The 14,415-nt window shown below is 44.5% G+C and overlaps 1 protein-coding gene across 2 annotated transcripts in view; it reads right to left on the bottom strand.

The window, feature by feature from the left end:
* The window catches only part of WDR24 (WD repeat domain 24), a 79,254-nt gene extending 66,035 nt beyond the window's left edge, over positions 1-13,219 (bottom strand). For both annotated transcript variants that reach the window (XM_068109060.2, XM_068109055.2), the window contains exons 1-3: positions 12,977-13,219; positions 5,862-5,965; positions 2,875-3,006 (exon numbers count right to left, since the gene is read on the bottom strand). In XM_068109060.2, coding sequence (XP_067965161.1) covers positions 2,875-3,006; positions 5,862-5,963 — 234 coding nt within the window. In that variant the 5' untranslated portion in view covers positions 5,964-5,965; positions 12,977-13,219. The remainder of the gene's footprint in view (positions 1-2,874; positions 3,007-5,861; positions 5,966-12,976) is intronic.
* Between the last annotated feature and the right edge of the window lie 1,196 nt (positions 13,220-14,415).

The following is a 14,415-nucleotide window of genomic DNA, read 5'->3' as shown; positions in this document are numbered from 1 at the left end:
TTTTTAGCAAAGCACAGAGGACATGTTTCTCAAAAACTTAGCCAGATATGACGCATAATACCATAATTCACCAAATGTCCGTCTGTCCGTCCGTCCGTCCTCGGGTACCGCAAAAACGGCTGAACCGATCACAACGAAATTTTAGGTGGGTAATCCTGGGACCCCCTGGAGTAAAATAGGCTATATTGTTTTTCCAATTTCAGCTTTGCTCTCGAACATTTTCAGGTTTGGACTCCCGCCTAACGTTATTGTCCCTGGTACCGCAAAAACAGCTGCACCGATCGCAACGATACACCTCCATGCCCGTGGGATTCCCAATGGTGACCCCACTAGTAATACCAATGTAAGAATTCTCCTGTGGGTCATAACACGGCTCTGCAGTATGCAATGAATTTTCAAGGCCGCTCAGGATTTCCTCTTCTTCTTCTTTGACGGCCACAATTATTCTCACCTTATTGTGGGGTTGGCCGGGGGAAGCTTGGCCCAACTCTTTCATGAACCAGCTAGTCAAACCTAATGGTAGACTTCGGCTGGGGCAGGCATTTGCAATTTGGTCACGGTGCCGGCGAGGACACTTCGCGAAGGACACCATTAGATCTTTGATGTCCACCAAACCTACTAATGCCGGCAGACAGGAGCAGATGGGACGTTCAGTTGAATGACCATCCGAGGGATGTGGGATGGAACACAATTATGAATAACGCTGCAGGCCGTTCGGTATTTAAATATACAGTATTAAAGAGGAAAGTCTGTCACCTGATTCGAACCTCTGTGTAGCTGTGAAAATTAAATGAGCAAATACACTTTTTTTAGAAATGTGTGTGTGTGTGTGTGTGTGTGTGTGTATGTGTGTGTGTATGTGTGTGTGTGTGTGTGTGTGTGTGTGTGTGTGTGTGCGTGTGTGTGTATGCGTGTATATATGTGTGAGTGTGTATGTGTATATGTAAACGTGTGTGTGTATGTGTATGTGTGTGTGTGTGTGTGTGTGTGTGTGTGTGTGTGTGTGTGTGTGTGTGTGTGTGTGTATATGTCTGTGGATGTGTGTGTGCATATGTACGTGTATATGTATATGTGTGTATGTATATGTGTGTATGTATATGTATATGTACATGTATATGTACATGTATATGTTTATGTATACAGTCACGTGAAAAAGTAAGTACACCCTTTGCTCTGATAGGTGGTATTGCCCCCTTTGGCAGAAACAACCTCAAGTAGGCGTTTCTTATAACTGTCTACCACTCTCTGACATCGACTGGGAGAAATTTTTACCCACTCCTACATGCAGAATTCTTTCAGCTGTGCGATGTTTGAGGGGTTTCTTGCATGCACAGCTCGTTTCAAATCCCCCCACAACATCTCGATGGGATTTAGATCCGGGCTTTGACTTGGCCATTCCAGAACCCCCCATTACTTTCTTTTCAGCCATTCCTTGGTGGATTTACTGGTATGTTTAGGGTCATTGTCATGTTGCAAGGTCCACCTTCGGTTGAGCTTGAACTCTCCGACAGATGGCCTCACATTATCCTCAAGCACCCTCTGGTGCAATGAATAATTCATAGTGGATTCTATGATGGTGAGCTGCCCAGGCCCTGATGCAGCAAAGCTGCCCCAAACCATAATATTTCCACCACCATGCTTTACAGTTGGTATCAGGTTCTTGTGGTCAAATGCTGTCTTTGGTTTTCGCCAAACATGTCTTCTGGTACTGTGGCCAAATAGCTCTACCTTTGACTCATCTGTCCAGTGTTCCAGAAGTGTTGGTCTTTGCCTTGGTGTTCATTGGCAAACTTTAGTCTTGCCCTGATGTTCTTTCGGGACAGCAAAGGTTTCCTCCTGGCACACCTCCCATGTAGATCAAATTAGTGCAGCCTCTTTCCAATGATAGACTCGTGCACTTTGACATCAACAGTGGCAAGATCTACCTGTAGGTCCCGTGATGACATTCTGGGGTTCTTGGAGACTTCTTTCAGCATCTTGTGGTCTGCTCTCGGGCTGAACTTGCTGGGGCGGCCTGGCCTGAACAAGTTGGCAGTTGTTTGGAATCTTCGCCATTTGTAGATGATCTTCCGGACAGTCGAATTATTGATTTCAAATTGTTTGGAGATCTTTTTAAATCCTTTCCCAGACTCGTAGGCATCTATAACCTTCTTTCTGAAGGCCCCAGAGAGCTCTTTTGATCTAGGCTTGGTGAAGCCGCACACTTCAACAACAAAGAGCAAACCAAACGAAATGTCTGAGGTTTAAATAAGACAGGTTCCTCCAAGATCCTCTCTAACGATGTTCTAATCATTTGCACCTGAGCTGGTGCACCTGATTCCAATTTTAGGTATTTGACGTAGTGATAAATGTAGGGGTGTACTTACATTTTTCACATGTGAACTTTGCATTTATGTTTATTTAAATTATACAATGGACTACAAAATGTAAATGTTTCATGATATTTGTTATATTATATCACCTTTATCTCTCAATATTGTTGAAATGAAGATCAAATAGCTGTATGTTGAAATATGTTGAAAAAGTCAAAACTTTACATGGGGTGTACTTACTTTTTCACGTGACTGTATGTGTATGTGTATATGTGTGTGTGTGCGTGTGTGTGTGTGTGTGTGTGTGTGTGTATATGTGTGTATGTGTGTGTGTATGTGTATATGTAAACGTGTGTGTGTGTGTGTGTGTGTTTGTATGTGTGTATGTGTGTATGTGTGTATGTGTATATGTGTGTATGTGTGTATGTGTGTGTGTGTGTGTGTGTGTGTGTGTGTGTGTGTGTGTGTATGTGTGTGTGTTACAAATAGATTATCCGGGCAAAATCAATTATGTCGTCTCATAGGTTTAGTGCTACAAACTTCACATGTCTGTGTGTAATACCTGATGCCATGCAACGTCAGAGCAACTGTAGTTGACCGATGTCCGACGTCCAACTCTCAGATTGAGCTTCTCCACAAATGCCTCCTCCTCAATAGCAAATACCTTCAGGATATTCCGCCCTGCCACAACCACCTGTCAAAAGCATGGCACAAAGAAGTGATGGCCATTTTGGAAGCTTCGCCTTATCATTTCACAAATGTGGCAAAACTAATGAAAGATGCACAATTGCACCAAAGCTAATGTGAGGTGTTCCGTTCCCCCATAGATTTGTGTTCAATGGTGTCATTCCCCAAAATTGGAAAACTTTAATTACCATTCTAGGAGCAGAAGTAATAAAACACAGTGTTCAATGATTACCGTCCAGTAGCCGGAGAGTCGGTCTGCATAATTGGGGAATGACACCATGACCATGATCCAAAATATCCAATGTAATTAATATCCAATGTAATTATGTGGTTTTAAACGATATTGTTGAATTTTTTGAGGAGTCTAGTAATATTGTTTCACAAATCTCAATTTGCAAGAGTAAAAGGGGTTAATTATTACTTTGAATGCAACCTGTGGCTGGTGGCTGAAAGCGTGGCTGTGCCGTTGATGCAGTGCCCCATTACCAATAGGCTGGTGCCCATTTTTCCGACCTCGGAAGAATGACAGGCTGAGTCAACCCACCTGGTGTTATTTAACGGCACGTCAGGAGATTCAACTCAAGACCCAAAGATCTTAAGCCAGCCACCTTAACCGTTAAGCCAACACCAGGCCAAGTCTCTTGTAAGATCAGTATTTATCGGTTTCCCCAGAGCCTTCAGCCACATTGTACTACAGTATGTTAATGGTCAAGATACTCAAATTAGATGTGACAACTCGGCTTTCAAGATGAATTCACAGTTTTAGTACAGGTAGACCACAACGGGTAAGGTGCAATAATATGGTATCACGTGTCAAGGTTTTGAGTCTAGGCACACCACAAGGTCGTGTTCTCTCTCGCTGGTTGTTCTCTCCATTTGCCGGTTTCAGAAGATCGGAGGAGGTTCCACCAGAACTCAAAATCTCCACGCCCTTTTTCGGTAGAGGATCATTTATTCATGAAACAAATTGTGAAACTTCATTCTCATCGGTCTTGGCTGCTAGCTTTGTTCGTTTGAACTGGTTCATGAATCTTTCTCCGTTACCGTTAGTCCCCCATGCTTCATGTGCAGAATACGCTTTGCAGTAGAGGATGAGTTCCTTCTCCTCTAAGCTCCAGCTCTGTTCAATTAACATTCTCCAATTCATCTGGAACCTAGTAGTTGGTGGTTGTAGAACAAGCGACACCTTTTTAGCTTTGGTGTAGAGCTCTGTCCTATCGTGAGACAGGGATCCCATCCTCAATGGAGAAGGTGCAGTCATTATCCTTTTCAGCACTCATTCCGGCTGCTCGTTATCGCAACACAGACTTAGGCCTCAGCCTACGTGGGGTCGTGTCCCTTTAAGCATTTTCTGTGACTGATTTTCATTGTTTGGCATATTTTTGTCAAAGCCAGCCATTTTGCTTTCCCGAAGAGGCCGAAGGGCTTCAGCTGCTTGACGGGGTCACCGATGGTACTCGGAGGAGTCGTGCCAAGAAGGTGTGCCAGGGTTGTGCATCTGCCTGCTCGCTTTCTCATCACTGATTTGTTGAAGAGCTTGCCATCGCTCGGGATTGCTCACAGGGGAGGTATCCATAACCAAACCCTCTGTTCTCTCAATTTTTTATTTTTTGCATACGAGAGACTGCCACAGTTCAAGTCCTAATTGTAGTGTTATCAAATATGCAGATGAACGATATGTGAATGAAGTTCAGAAGTCTGCAGACTGGTGCGACGTCATTATTTAGTTCTAAATGTCAACAAAACAAAGGAAATTATTTTTGCTTTTCACCACTTAACAGATGGCCATGACCCTTTCATTGTTCGTGACCATAGTAAGGAACAAGTTTCAGAGCATAAGTATTGGGACACAGTGATCGATCACAAATTGAAATGGAGTAAGAGTTCCCAATTGTGTTGGCCGTGAACGCAAATCAAACAAAGTTTGTACTTTTAAAGGCAATTGAATGAGTTTCAAGTATTAGGGTTCCTTTTTGTCAGTTCTCGATTCAAAGTATTCTTTCTTTCAATTTGATATGTACATTTGATAATTTGTCAAAAGAGGATGTTAAACAATTGGAAAGACCCAGGAAGATTACCCAGAGTGTAATACGGACAATCCTTCCCTCGATTTGTACCTTGCATGAGAAGCGTGTTGTGTTGAAGGTTCACAGGATAATGCGGGATCCATCACACCCACTTCAAGTTTGTTTTTATTACCATCACCCACCGAAGGTAAAGGAGGTTGTGTTTTCACCCCTGTTTATTTGTGTGTCTGTCTGCGAACAAGATGTCTCAAAACGTTGCGGATGGATTTGAGCGAAATTTGATGGACTGCTTTGGTTGATCCAAATAAGAAAATTAAAAACAAAAATTTCAGTGATTCTTCACAATTGAGAAATGGGGCCAAAAGTAATATATAGCACGGTCTCAAAAAGTTGTGGACGAGTTATGACAAAACTTGGGAAGGTGACAAGAACAAGCCGATTAGACCATGGTTCAGGTCCGGATCCAGATCCGGCCTATCAGTGGGATACAAAACATAAACTGTTCAGCCTGGCGGAGGTGTGCGCTATACCGAGTGCCGTTCTCGTTTTAATCTATCAAGCATTCACCTTTGTGCTTCACTTACCTTGAAATGTCATTTTGGACTTTAAGTTGTGCCAAATTCAATTCACATGCTTCATGCTAATGTGAAAAGCGTGTGGTGCGTCCTTTTTTAAATTGAATTGCCAGTGGACGAAAAATTCCCATGTTTCACGTGGACAAAAAAAATATTTAAAAAAGAATAAAATGGAATGAAACTTGTATTCTTATATTAGTTAGCTCACCCATGATTGGATCAACATTTGCCAACAAACAAAACAAAAAACATTTCTGAACCTGAGAGCCATCCCGACATACAGCGACGGCGCTGGCGGCTCCATCCAGCTCGCAGCTCATGGTTCGCCAACCGCTGAACGTCTGCACCACACGAGCCGCCATAGCTGATGGGACAAGATAAGAATTGGGAAAAGAGCATGCCAACATTGATAGCAAGTGTATGGAGCACACAGGGGGACCTTCCTCAATAGGTAAATATCATGGACCACTACACAAATGAGGTCATTGTGCAATTACCACAAATGAGGTCATTGCGCAAATGTGCAATTATCATGGACCACTACACAATTGGATCTCGCGAGATCTTGGAGATGACGTCACGGATTTTCGAAGCTGCACACGATCTCCACGTTTTCAAAGTTGTCATTGTTCACAATTGTATTTTGTCGATAGTGTATTTATCTTTCGGTGTGTGAACCTATAGTGTGTCCCTTGGAAGTTTCTCGGTGTTTATCTTTCATAAAGTAATCGTTTCTGTTTGCCGTGCGTGTTGCGGCCTTGCCTCAGGCTTTCCCCGTCGAAGTTTGCTCCTTCCTTCGCTGTTTTTGCGAGGTTTTTAGATTTTCCCTTCTCCCCCAACCTTCCCCAAACATCTACTCTTTGTCTAACGTTGTAACCCCCACCTCCCCCCAAAAAAACATTTTTATTTCCCTTTCTCCTCTTGTGCTTTTGTCCCATTGTGCGCCTCTGTCCACGTGTGCTGTTCGCCCTGCCCCATTATCCCCTTGCCTTCTACCTTTTCACCTGTTCACGTGACTCATGGTTGTCCCTCAAGGCCCTCTACCCATTGGTATCTTTGTGAATATAAGATTGTTCTTCACGGTTCTGTTTAAATATGGTTAAACTTTCCCCTGCAGCGTTTTATTCAGTTGTTTATTACAGCACACTGTTTTTCTTCCTATTTAAAAGGCTCCTTTCAATTTCTTCTCCAACTCATTCCATTTCAAAAAAATATTCAATCTCTTATAATTCTTCCTCACTACATGCTCTAAATTCTCATTCATTCCACCCCTCCTCCATCGTTCTTAAACGGATCGCCAACTTGAAAATCACAATAAACCCAATTTGTTATAAATGTTCATCTTTCATTAATCATCCATTTTCTAAACTCCCCCTTGCCCCTCCCCTCCAAATCTCCCCCCTTGCCCCTCCCCTCCAAATCTCCCCCCTTGCCCCTCCCCTCCTAAACTCCCCCCTTGCCCCTCCCCTCCTAAACTCCCCCCTTGCCCCTCTGCTCCTAAACTCCCCCCTTGCCCCTCCCCTCCTAAACTCCCCTCAAACCCCTCCCCTTCAAATCTCCCGCCCAACCATCCCTCCCAAATTCTCGCTCCTCCCACCTCCTTCTCAAAGCTGCCTCCTCCCCACTTCATCTCCCTTCTATCTCTTACCTCCACCTTCCCCAACCTTCTACTTTCCTCTTCCCCCCCTCAAACAACCCCGCACTGTGCCTCATCCCATCACCATCAAACCTTTCGTCCTCCTCATCCTTCCCTTTCTTGTAACTCTTCTGTCATCTCTGACACACTATCAACTGCTCTCCCTACCTCCCCCTCTCATCCTTCATCTGACCCTACCCCTCCCCTCCCTGTCCTGCACCCGATGCTCCCCCTCTCTCCTCATTAACGGTATGGACCTCAAACATCTGGGGCCTTCACTTAAACCTGATTGATCTCTCCATTCAGGTTGCTTCTGACAATCCAGCCTTGATCTGCTTAACAGAAACTTTCCTCTTTCAAGATGTCTCCGATTCCTTAATATCTCTTCCTGGTTACTCCCTCCTCCGGTATGATAGACCTGAGCCTCGTCTCAGGGGTGGCTAGTTTTTGGGGGTGGGGTGGTGGGGTGGCTAGTTTTTATCAAAAACTCTCTTCCTCACTCTCCTTGCACTGCCCTCTCTCCACCCCACCCCCAGGAGTACCTCTGGCTACGGCTTCTTCTCCACTCCCACCTTTTGTTCATATGTGTTCTGTACCGTCCTCCAAACAGTGATGACTCCATTTACATTTCGCTGTCGGACAACATGGACCAACTTCTACAAACTCATCCAAACTCTCTCTTCTTCATATATGGTGACTTCAACTGTCATCATGCCAGCTGGCTGGGTGTGGGTTCCTCTCTCACCAGCCATGGCACCTCAGCAAAGGACTTCTGCGACTTTTTGGGACTGACACAATCTGTCAATTTCCCGACCCGGGTCACAGTCAATGGAGTATCTTCTCTTCTGGACTTGGTTATGACAAACTTCCCTGCAAATGTCTGCTGCTCTTCTTCTGCTCCAATCGGTTCTTCTGATCATGTGCTTGTTAAAGTGGACATCTCTCTGGCCATTCTCAGAGAGCCTCCTAAGTGCCGACGAGTCTGGCATTTCATTCAGGCTGACTGGCATGGTCTGCAAGCAGCCATCAATCATCTGGACTGGTCTCCCATCTCTACTGCCTCTGACATCAATTCTTCCTGGGAATTCTTCCAAAGTAAACTGCTCTCTCTCATGCACAGATTTATCCCATCTCGTCTTCAGTTGTCTTACCCTTCCTCCCATCCATGGTACACTGAATCTTGTGGTGAGGCAGTTGCCCTGAAACAATTTGCCTTTGCCTCTTGGAAGGCAAATCCAACTGAAGGCAATCTCAGTTCCTTCCACCAAGCTCGGAACAAGTGTGTGTCTACCCTCAGGAGTGCCAGGAAGCACTATCTCTCCACACTCAAGATTGAACTCTCAAACCTGTCTCCTTCCTCCAAATCCTGGTGGCGTCTGGTCAAATCCGTTTCTGGTGTTTGTTCCCCCATCCATCCCCTCCCTTATCTCAAATGGCTGCACAGTTGACACCGCACGTGACAAAGCCGAATGTCTCAACTCTGTATTTGCCTCAAAATATTGTGTCCCAAACCCATCTCTCTCTGTTCCCACCGTTCCCAGTCGAACCCAACTCCTCCTGGACTCTGTGTCCTTCTCTCCTGACAAGGTGGAGAAGTTTTTGTCAAACCTCGACTCTGATTCTGCAACTGGACCAGACGGCATCAGCCCACGGTTCCTAAAATCCTGCTCTGCCGCTCCATCTCACCCTCTCTCTGTTCTTTTCACCTTCTCTTTTGCTCAAAGTCATCTGCCAGCATCTTGAAAATCAGCAAACATTACCGCTTTACACAAAAAGGTGCAAAAACAGATCCTTGCAACTACAGACCAATCAGCCTGCTTCCAATTATCAGCAAAGTCATGGAATCCATCATTGCTTTGGATATCAAATCCTTCCTCTTCTCCAATGGCTTGATCTCTGATCATCAATTTGGATTCAGACCAGGTCATTCTACTCTGGACATGTTGCTTCTGCTATCTCAACAATGGATGGAGGTCCTCAATGCCAAACAGGAAATCAGAGCTGTCTCCCTTGACATATCACGTGCCTTCGATACGGTCTGGCACCCCGCTCTGCTCACCAAACTCTCCTCCTATGGTATCCATGGAAATCTCCACTCATGGCTTGCGGACTTCCTCTCTGGTCATAGGCAACGTGTGGCCCTGCATGGATTTCTCTCATCTCCCCCTCCTGTTCTGGCTGGAGTTCCCCAAGGTAGTGTTCTGGGCCCTGTGCTATTTCTCGTCTTCATCAATGATCTCTCGGACTCTCTGGAAAATCCTCTCTATCTCTTTGCTGATGACTCCACTATCTGCCGCTCCATTCCTCATCCCTCAGATCGGCAGTCTGCAGCCTGCTCACTCTCTGCAGACCTGGACAAAATCAGACTGGTCAAACAAGTGGAACATGTCTTTCAATCCTGACAAATCTCACACTCTTACTATGTCTCTCCGAAAAGATCGACTGGACAACCCTCCCATCTACTTTCTCAACAATCCTCTCCAAGAAGTTCTGTCGCTCAAGCTTTTGGGTCTCACTATCTGCCATGATCTTTCTTGGGAAAACCATATTTCCAAGCTGGCCTCCAAAGCCAGTCGCCGACTGGGCATCCTCCGTCGTGCGAAGTCCTTCCTTGGCACACCTGAGCTCCCCACCACATACAAGGCTTTCATCCACAGCTCAATGGAATACTGTTCCCCCCTCTGGGCCGGTGCTCCTGCCTCACACCTAGCTCGGCTTCACGCTGTTTAAACCAAAGCTTTCAGAATCATTGGAATCTCCCGCGATGAAGCCAACTCCGAGGGCCTTTCACTCACTCACCGCAGGCAGGTTGGTAGTCTTTCTGTCTTTTACCGACTCCTCTCCAGCCTTGCTCCCCAGCTCTCTCTGTGCTCTGTCCCCCCAATATTCCTTCAGGTCGCACAATATCTGCCTGCAACCCTCTTATGGTTATAATAAAAAGAATAACCACCTTTAGAGGCCATTTTTCCCCGCAAGAGGGGGTTGGCCTTTTTCGGGAACCGTGGTTGTTGTTGTTTTTTGGTCCCCTTTTTGAAGCAATGTTTTACGGCCGGATGCCCTTCCTGACGCCAACCCTTTTTGCCGCCTTTAGCGACAAACAGGGAATTACCAGTGAACTGGTACTCAATTAGCCGACCTCGGAAGGATGACAGGCTGAGTCAACCCCCCTGGCGTTAATTCAGCGATCGACCGGGATTCGAACCCAGGATCCTGGGATCCTAAGCTGGCACCCTAGCCGCTAGCCCAACACCAGGGTTTAAATTTATGGTTAAATTTAAATTTATTATTTATTTATTTAAATTTAAATTTATAAATTTAAATTTATGGTTAAACTGCCAAAATCTAGGCTCTCTGGTCACCTTCACTCTTTCATTCCCCTTTTCTCCCGCCTCTGGAAGAAACTCCCCCACTCCCTTCAATCCCACTCCTCCCTCCAGGTCCACAGCTGTTCACCACCATCTCTTATCTTCCCCCATCCAAAACCTTGATCTTTTCTACCCCTGCTAATTCACCCCAGATACACTTCTTTTTTTTGAAATTCCAACTTCTTTCCTGGAAGTCCTTGCAGTGTTCATGTGTTTTATACCTCTCCCACCTCCCCCAAAGCCCTCCCCCTCCTACATTCCTCCCGATGTCCCTGCTCCCAAATGTGTTTGTTTCCTTCCCCCTCTCTCCCCAACTTGTCTACCGCTCCCCTTATTTTTGTGTTTTATGTGTCGGTTTGACTTTTTGTGTGATTAATGTTAGCTTTTTCACGAGCCTCGATCTTGTATACAAAAAATAATAATAATAAATAAAATAAAATTAAAAAACCAAATGGATTTCTACAAGTTCAAATCTATGCAGATGGACAACACAAAGAGACATTTAGATGTTTGATCTTGAGTGGACGTATGAGAGGACATGGGAAGGGTTAGGAACAAGAGTAGAGTGCAGTTGGACTAGATGAAGAAAAGTAGAGGAGAGACGACCTGAAGGAATTGCTGGACAAGTCACAAAATACAAAAATAAAACAGGGGTTCCGTTCCAAGAAACTTCAATGCAGAAAGCGGCAATTCGGTCACTCAAGCCTGTGCAATGGTTGCCAACCTATGGTTGTTTTGGGTGCTCTACCCCTGCAAGTGCAATTATTCTCAACCTAAGGTTGTTTTTGAGTGCTCTACCCTTGTAAGTACAACGGTTGCCAACCTAAGGTTGTTTTTGAGTGCTCTACCCCTACAAGTACAATGGTTGCCAACCTAAGGTTGTTTTTGAGTGCTCTAACCTTGTAAGTGCAATTATTCTCAACCTATGCTTGTTTTTGAGTGCTCTACCCTTGCAAGTACAACGGTTGCCAACCTAAGGTTGTTTTTGAGTGCTCTACCCCTGTAAGTACAATGGTTGCCAACCTAAGGTTGTTTTTGAGTGCTCTAACCTTGTAAGTGCAATTATTCTCAACCTATGCTTGTTTTTGAGTGCTCTACCCCTGTAAGTACAATGGTTGCCAACCTAAGGTTGTTTTTGAGTGCTCTAACCTTGTAAGTGCAATTATTCTCAACCTATGCTTGTTTTTGAGTGCTCTACCCTTGCAAGTACAACGGTTGCCAACCTAAGGTTGTTTTTGAGTGCTCTACCCCTGTCAGTGCAATGGTTGCCAACCTGAGGTTGTTTTTGAGTGCTCTACCCTTGTAAGTGCAATTATTCTCAACCTACGGTTGTTTTTGAGCACTCTAACCTTGTAAGTGCAATGGTTGCCAACCTAAGGTTGTTTTTGAGTGCTCTACCCCTGTCAGTGCAATGGTTGCCAACCTAAGGTTGTTTTTGAGTGCTCTACCCTTGTAAGTGCAATTATTCTCAACCTATGGTTGTTTTTGAGCGCTCTAACCTTGTAAGTGCAATAGTTGCCAACCTAAGGTTGTTTTTGAGCGCTCTAACCTTGTAAGTGCAATAGTTGCCAACCTAAGGTTGTTTTTGAGTGCTCTACCCTAGTAAGTACAACGGTTGCCAACCTAAGGTTGTTTTTGAGTGCTCTACCCTAGTAAGTGCAATAGTTGCCAACCTAAGGTTGTTTTTGAGTGCTCTACCCTAGTAAGTGCAATAGTTGCCAACCTAAGGTTGTTTTTGAGTGCTCTACCCTCGTAAGTACAACGGTTGCCAACCTAAGGTTGTTTTTGAGTGCTCTACCCTAGTAAGTACAACGGTTGCCAACCTATGGTTGTTTTTGAGCGCTCTAACCTTGTAAGTGCAATAGTTGCCAACCTAAGGTTGTTTTTGAGTGCTCTACCCCTGTAAATACAATAGTTGACAACCTAAGGTTGTTTTTGAGTGCTCTACCCTTGTAAATACAATAGTTGACAACCTAAGGTTGTTTTTGAGTGCTCTACCCTTGTAAGTGCAATTATTCTCAACCTAAAGTTGTTTTTGAGCGCTCTAACCTTGTAAGTGCAATGGTTGCCAACCTACGGTTGTTTTTGAGTGCTCTACCCTTGTAAATGCTGAACGTCATGCAGACTGTAAGCAGCACGTTCCATTTCTAAAATCTTTGTTATGACTGGGCCGGGATCGAACCGCCGATCCCTCCTCACACTCAGAGCATACGCTCCAACCATTAAACCACCGAGTCTGGTTAAACGAGTGATTAAAAGAATTACCAGGTGCAAATACACGTGAGGTAAAAAAAACCGTTACAATTTTAAAATACAACCCGCATTGGCAGTACTTCCAATGATTGGTCAAGTGACATGCTGTGTTCATCCAAACCTGTCCTCTCCGGCTCTAATTGCAGCACCGAACACACTCGTTTCAGAAGTTCGGCTTCTTCCTCTTCCAAAACCAAAACAAGCAGAAGTATGCAACTGATCACCAGCGGTAAAGAAATTGCGTTTTCGGGATCACAAAGGGTATAATGTTGGCCGCATAATTTCTCCTGCAATAAATTTTCATGAACACACACGTATTTATTGCCTGGACAAAGTTAAAGCCAATGCGTCCACAGTATGATCATACACCGCCCGATATGCCATTGCCATTTGCACCAAGTACTAACTGAATGATTTTTCCTTTGTTTTGATGAATTTAATGGCGTTTGGAAGGTTCGTTAAGAATTTATCGTCTGGTTTAAAAAAAAACAATTACACAGATTGCAAATGAAAACGCGGATATATGTAGCGCGGAACCAGCATAACAATACAAGTGCATGCCAATACACCGCCCGACTATACGAGGCCTAGCTCACTGTGAGATATTGAAATAAATTGACGATGTTAGTGTTTTTGTTTTATCCTTGGAATATCACTTGTCATTGGTGTTAATTCGTTTACTTTCGTCTTTCAAGCCTTAATGGGTACATCCGGATCCGGAAGGGCGGAGCGTTGGGTTGGGAAAAGCAAAAGCGCGTCACGTGTGTCTTGTGGGTCTCGGTGTGTGTACACTGTTTACTGTTCAGTTCCCGAGTTTCTGGTGTCACTCGCTAAAATCTAAATGGATTAAGCACTCAAAAAACACTCAAACGGAACTGCTGGCTTAACAAGCGCTAGCTAGCTGCTTGAAACAACCCTGATTTATTTGAATGGGATGCGTGCTCTGATTTATTTGAATGAAGCTTGATTAGCCCTTCAAGGGGTGATTCTGGAATCTGGATACCGGGGATATGACACGAACTCTTTCTTTGGTTGAGATTTAGAGATTCTCGGGGTCGGACATCCTGGATCTTTGTCGCCCCGTAAATCAATGTCCCCTTAGCAACGAACTCGAAGGAGCAAACAAAGGGCAAACACGCGTCTTGCGTGCACGTGCTGTATACCTGAGTTGCACTTGTTACGTTCGCAGGTTACATGTTACATGTATATTTTCTTCTTTCGATATTTCTGTAATTGCAGGTCAAAAGTTGCTGTATCTTCAATTACACGAACAATAAAGCAAAACAGTCAGAACTTTCGTTTTATTTGATACCAAGTCAAAGCTACTGAGCCAGGGAGAAGAATTATTTGGCTAAAAGCGTCAATCGCGGCACGAAAGATACCTGTGGGGGCCCAAGTCGGAACATACCTGCGTTTGTTCAGCACATTTCATATCGGGTTAGTGCTGTCATAGTTTATTTTAGATTTCGGTCGTCATGTAAAATCGAAGCTAAAGAAAATCTAAAAAGTTAAACTGTCAATATACCCACTAATTTCAAGATTGGGATTGTAATGTTGTGA

This window comes from Myxine glutinosa, chromosome 1 (assembly GCF_964187855.1).
Source record: "Myxine glutinosa chromosome 1, kmMyxGlut1.1, whole genome shotgun sequence".
In the NCBI taxonomy this organism is placed as follows: Eukaryota; Metazoa; Chordata; class Myxini; order Myxiniformes; family Myxinidae; genus Myxine; species Myxine glutinosa.
Note: the sequence above shows the minus strand (reverse complement) of the source record. Positions and strands in the feature narration are given on the sequence as shown.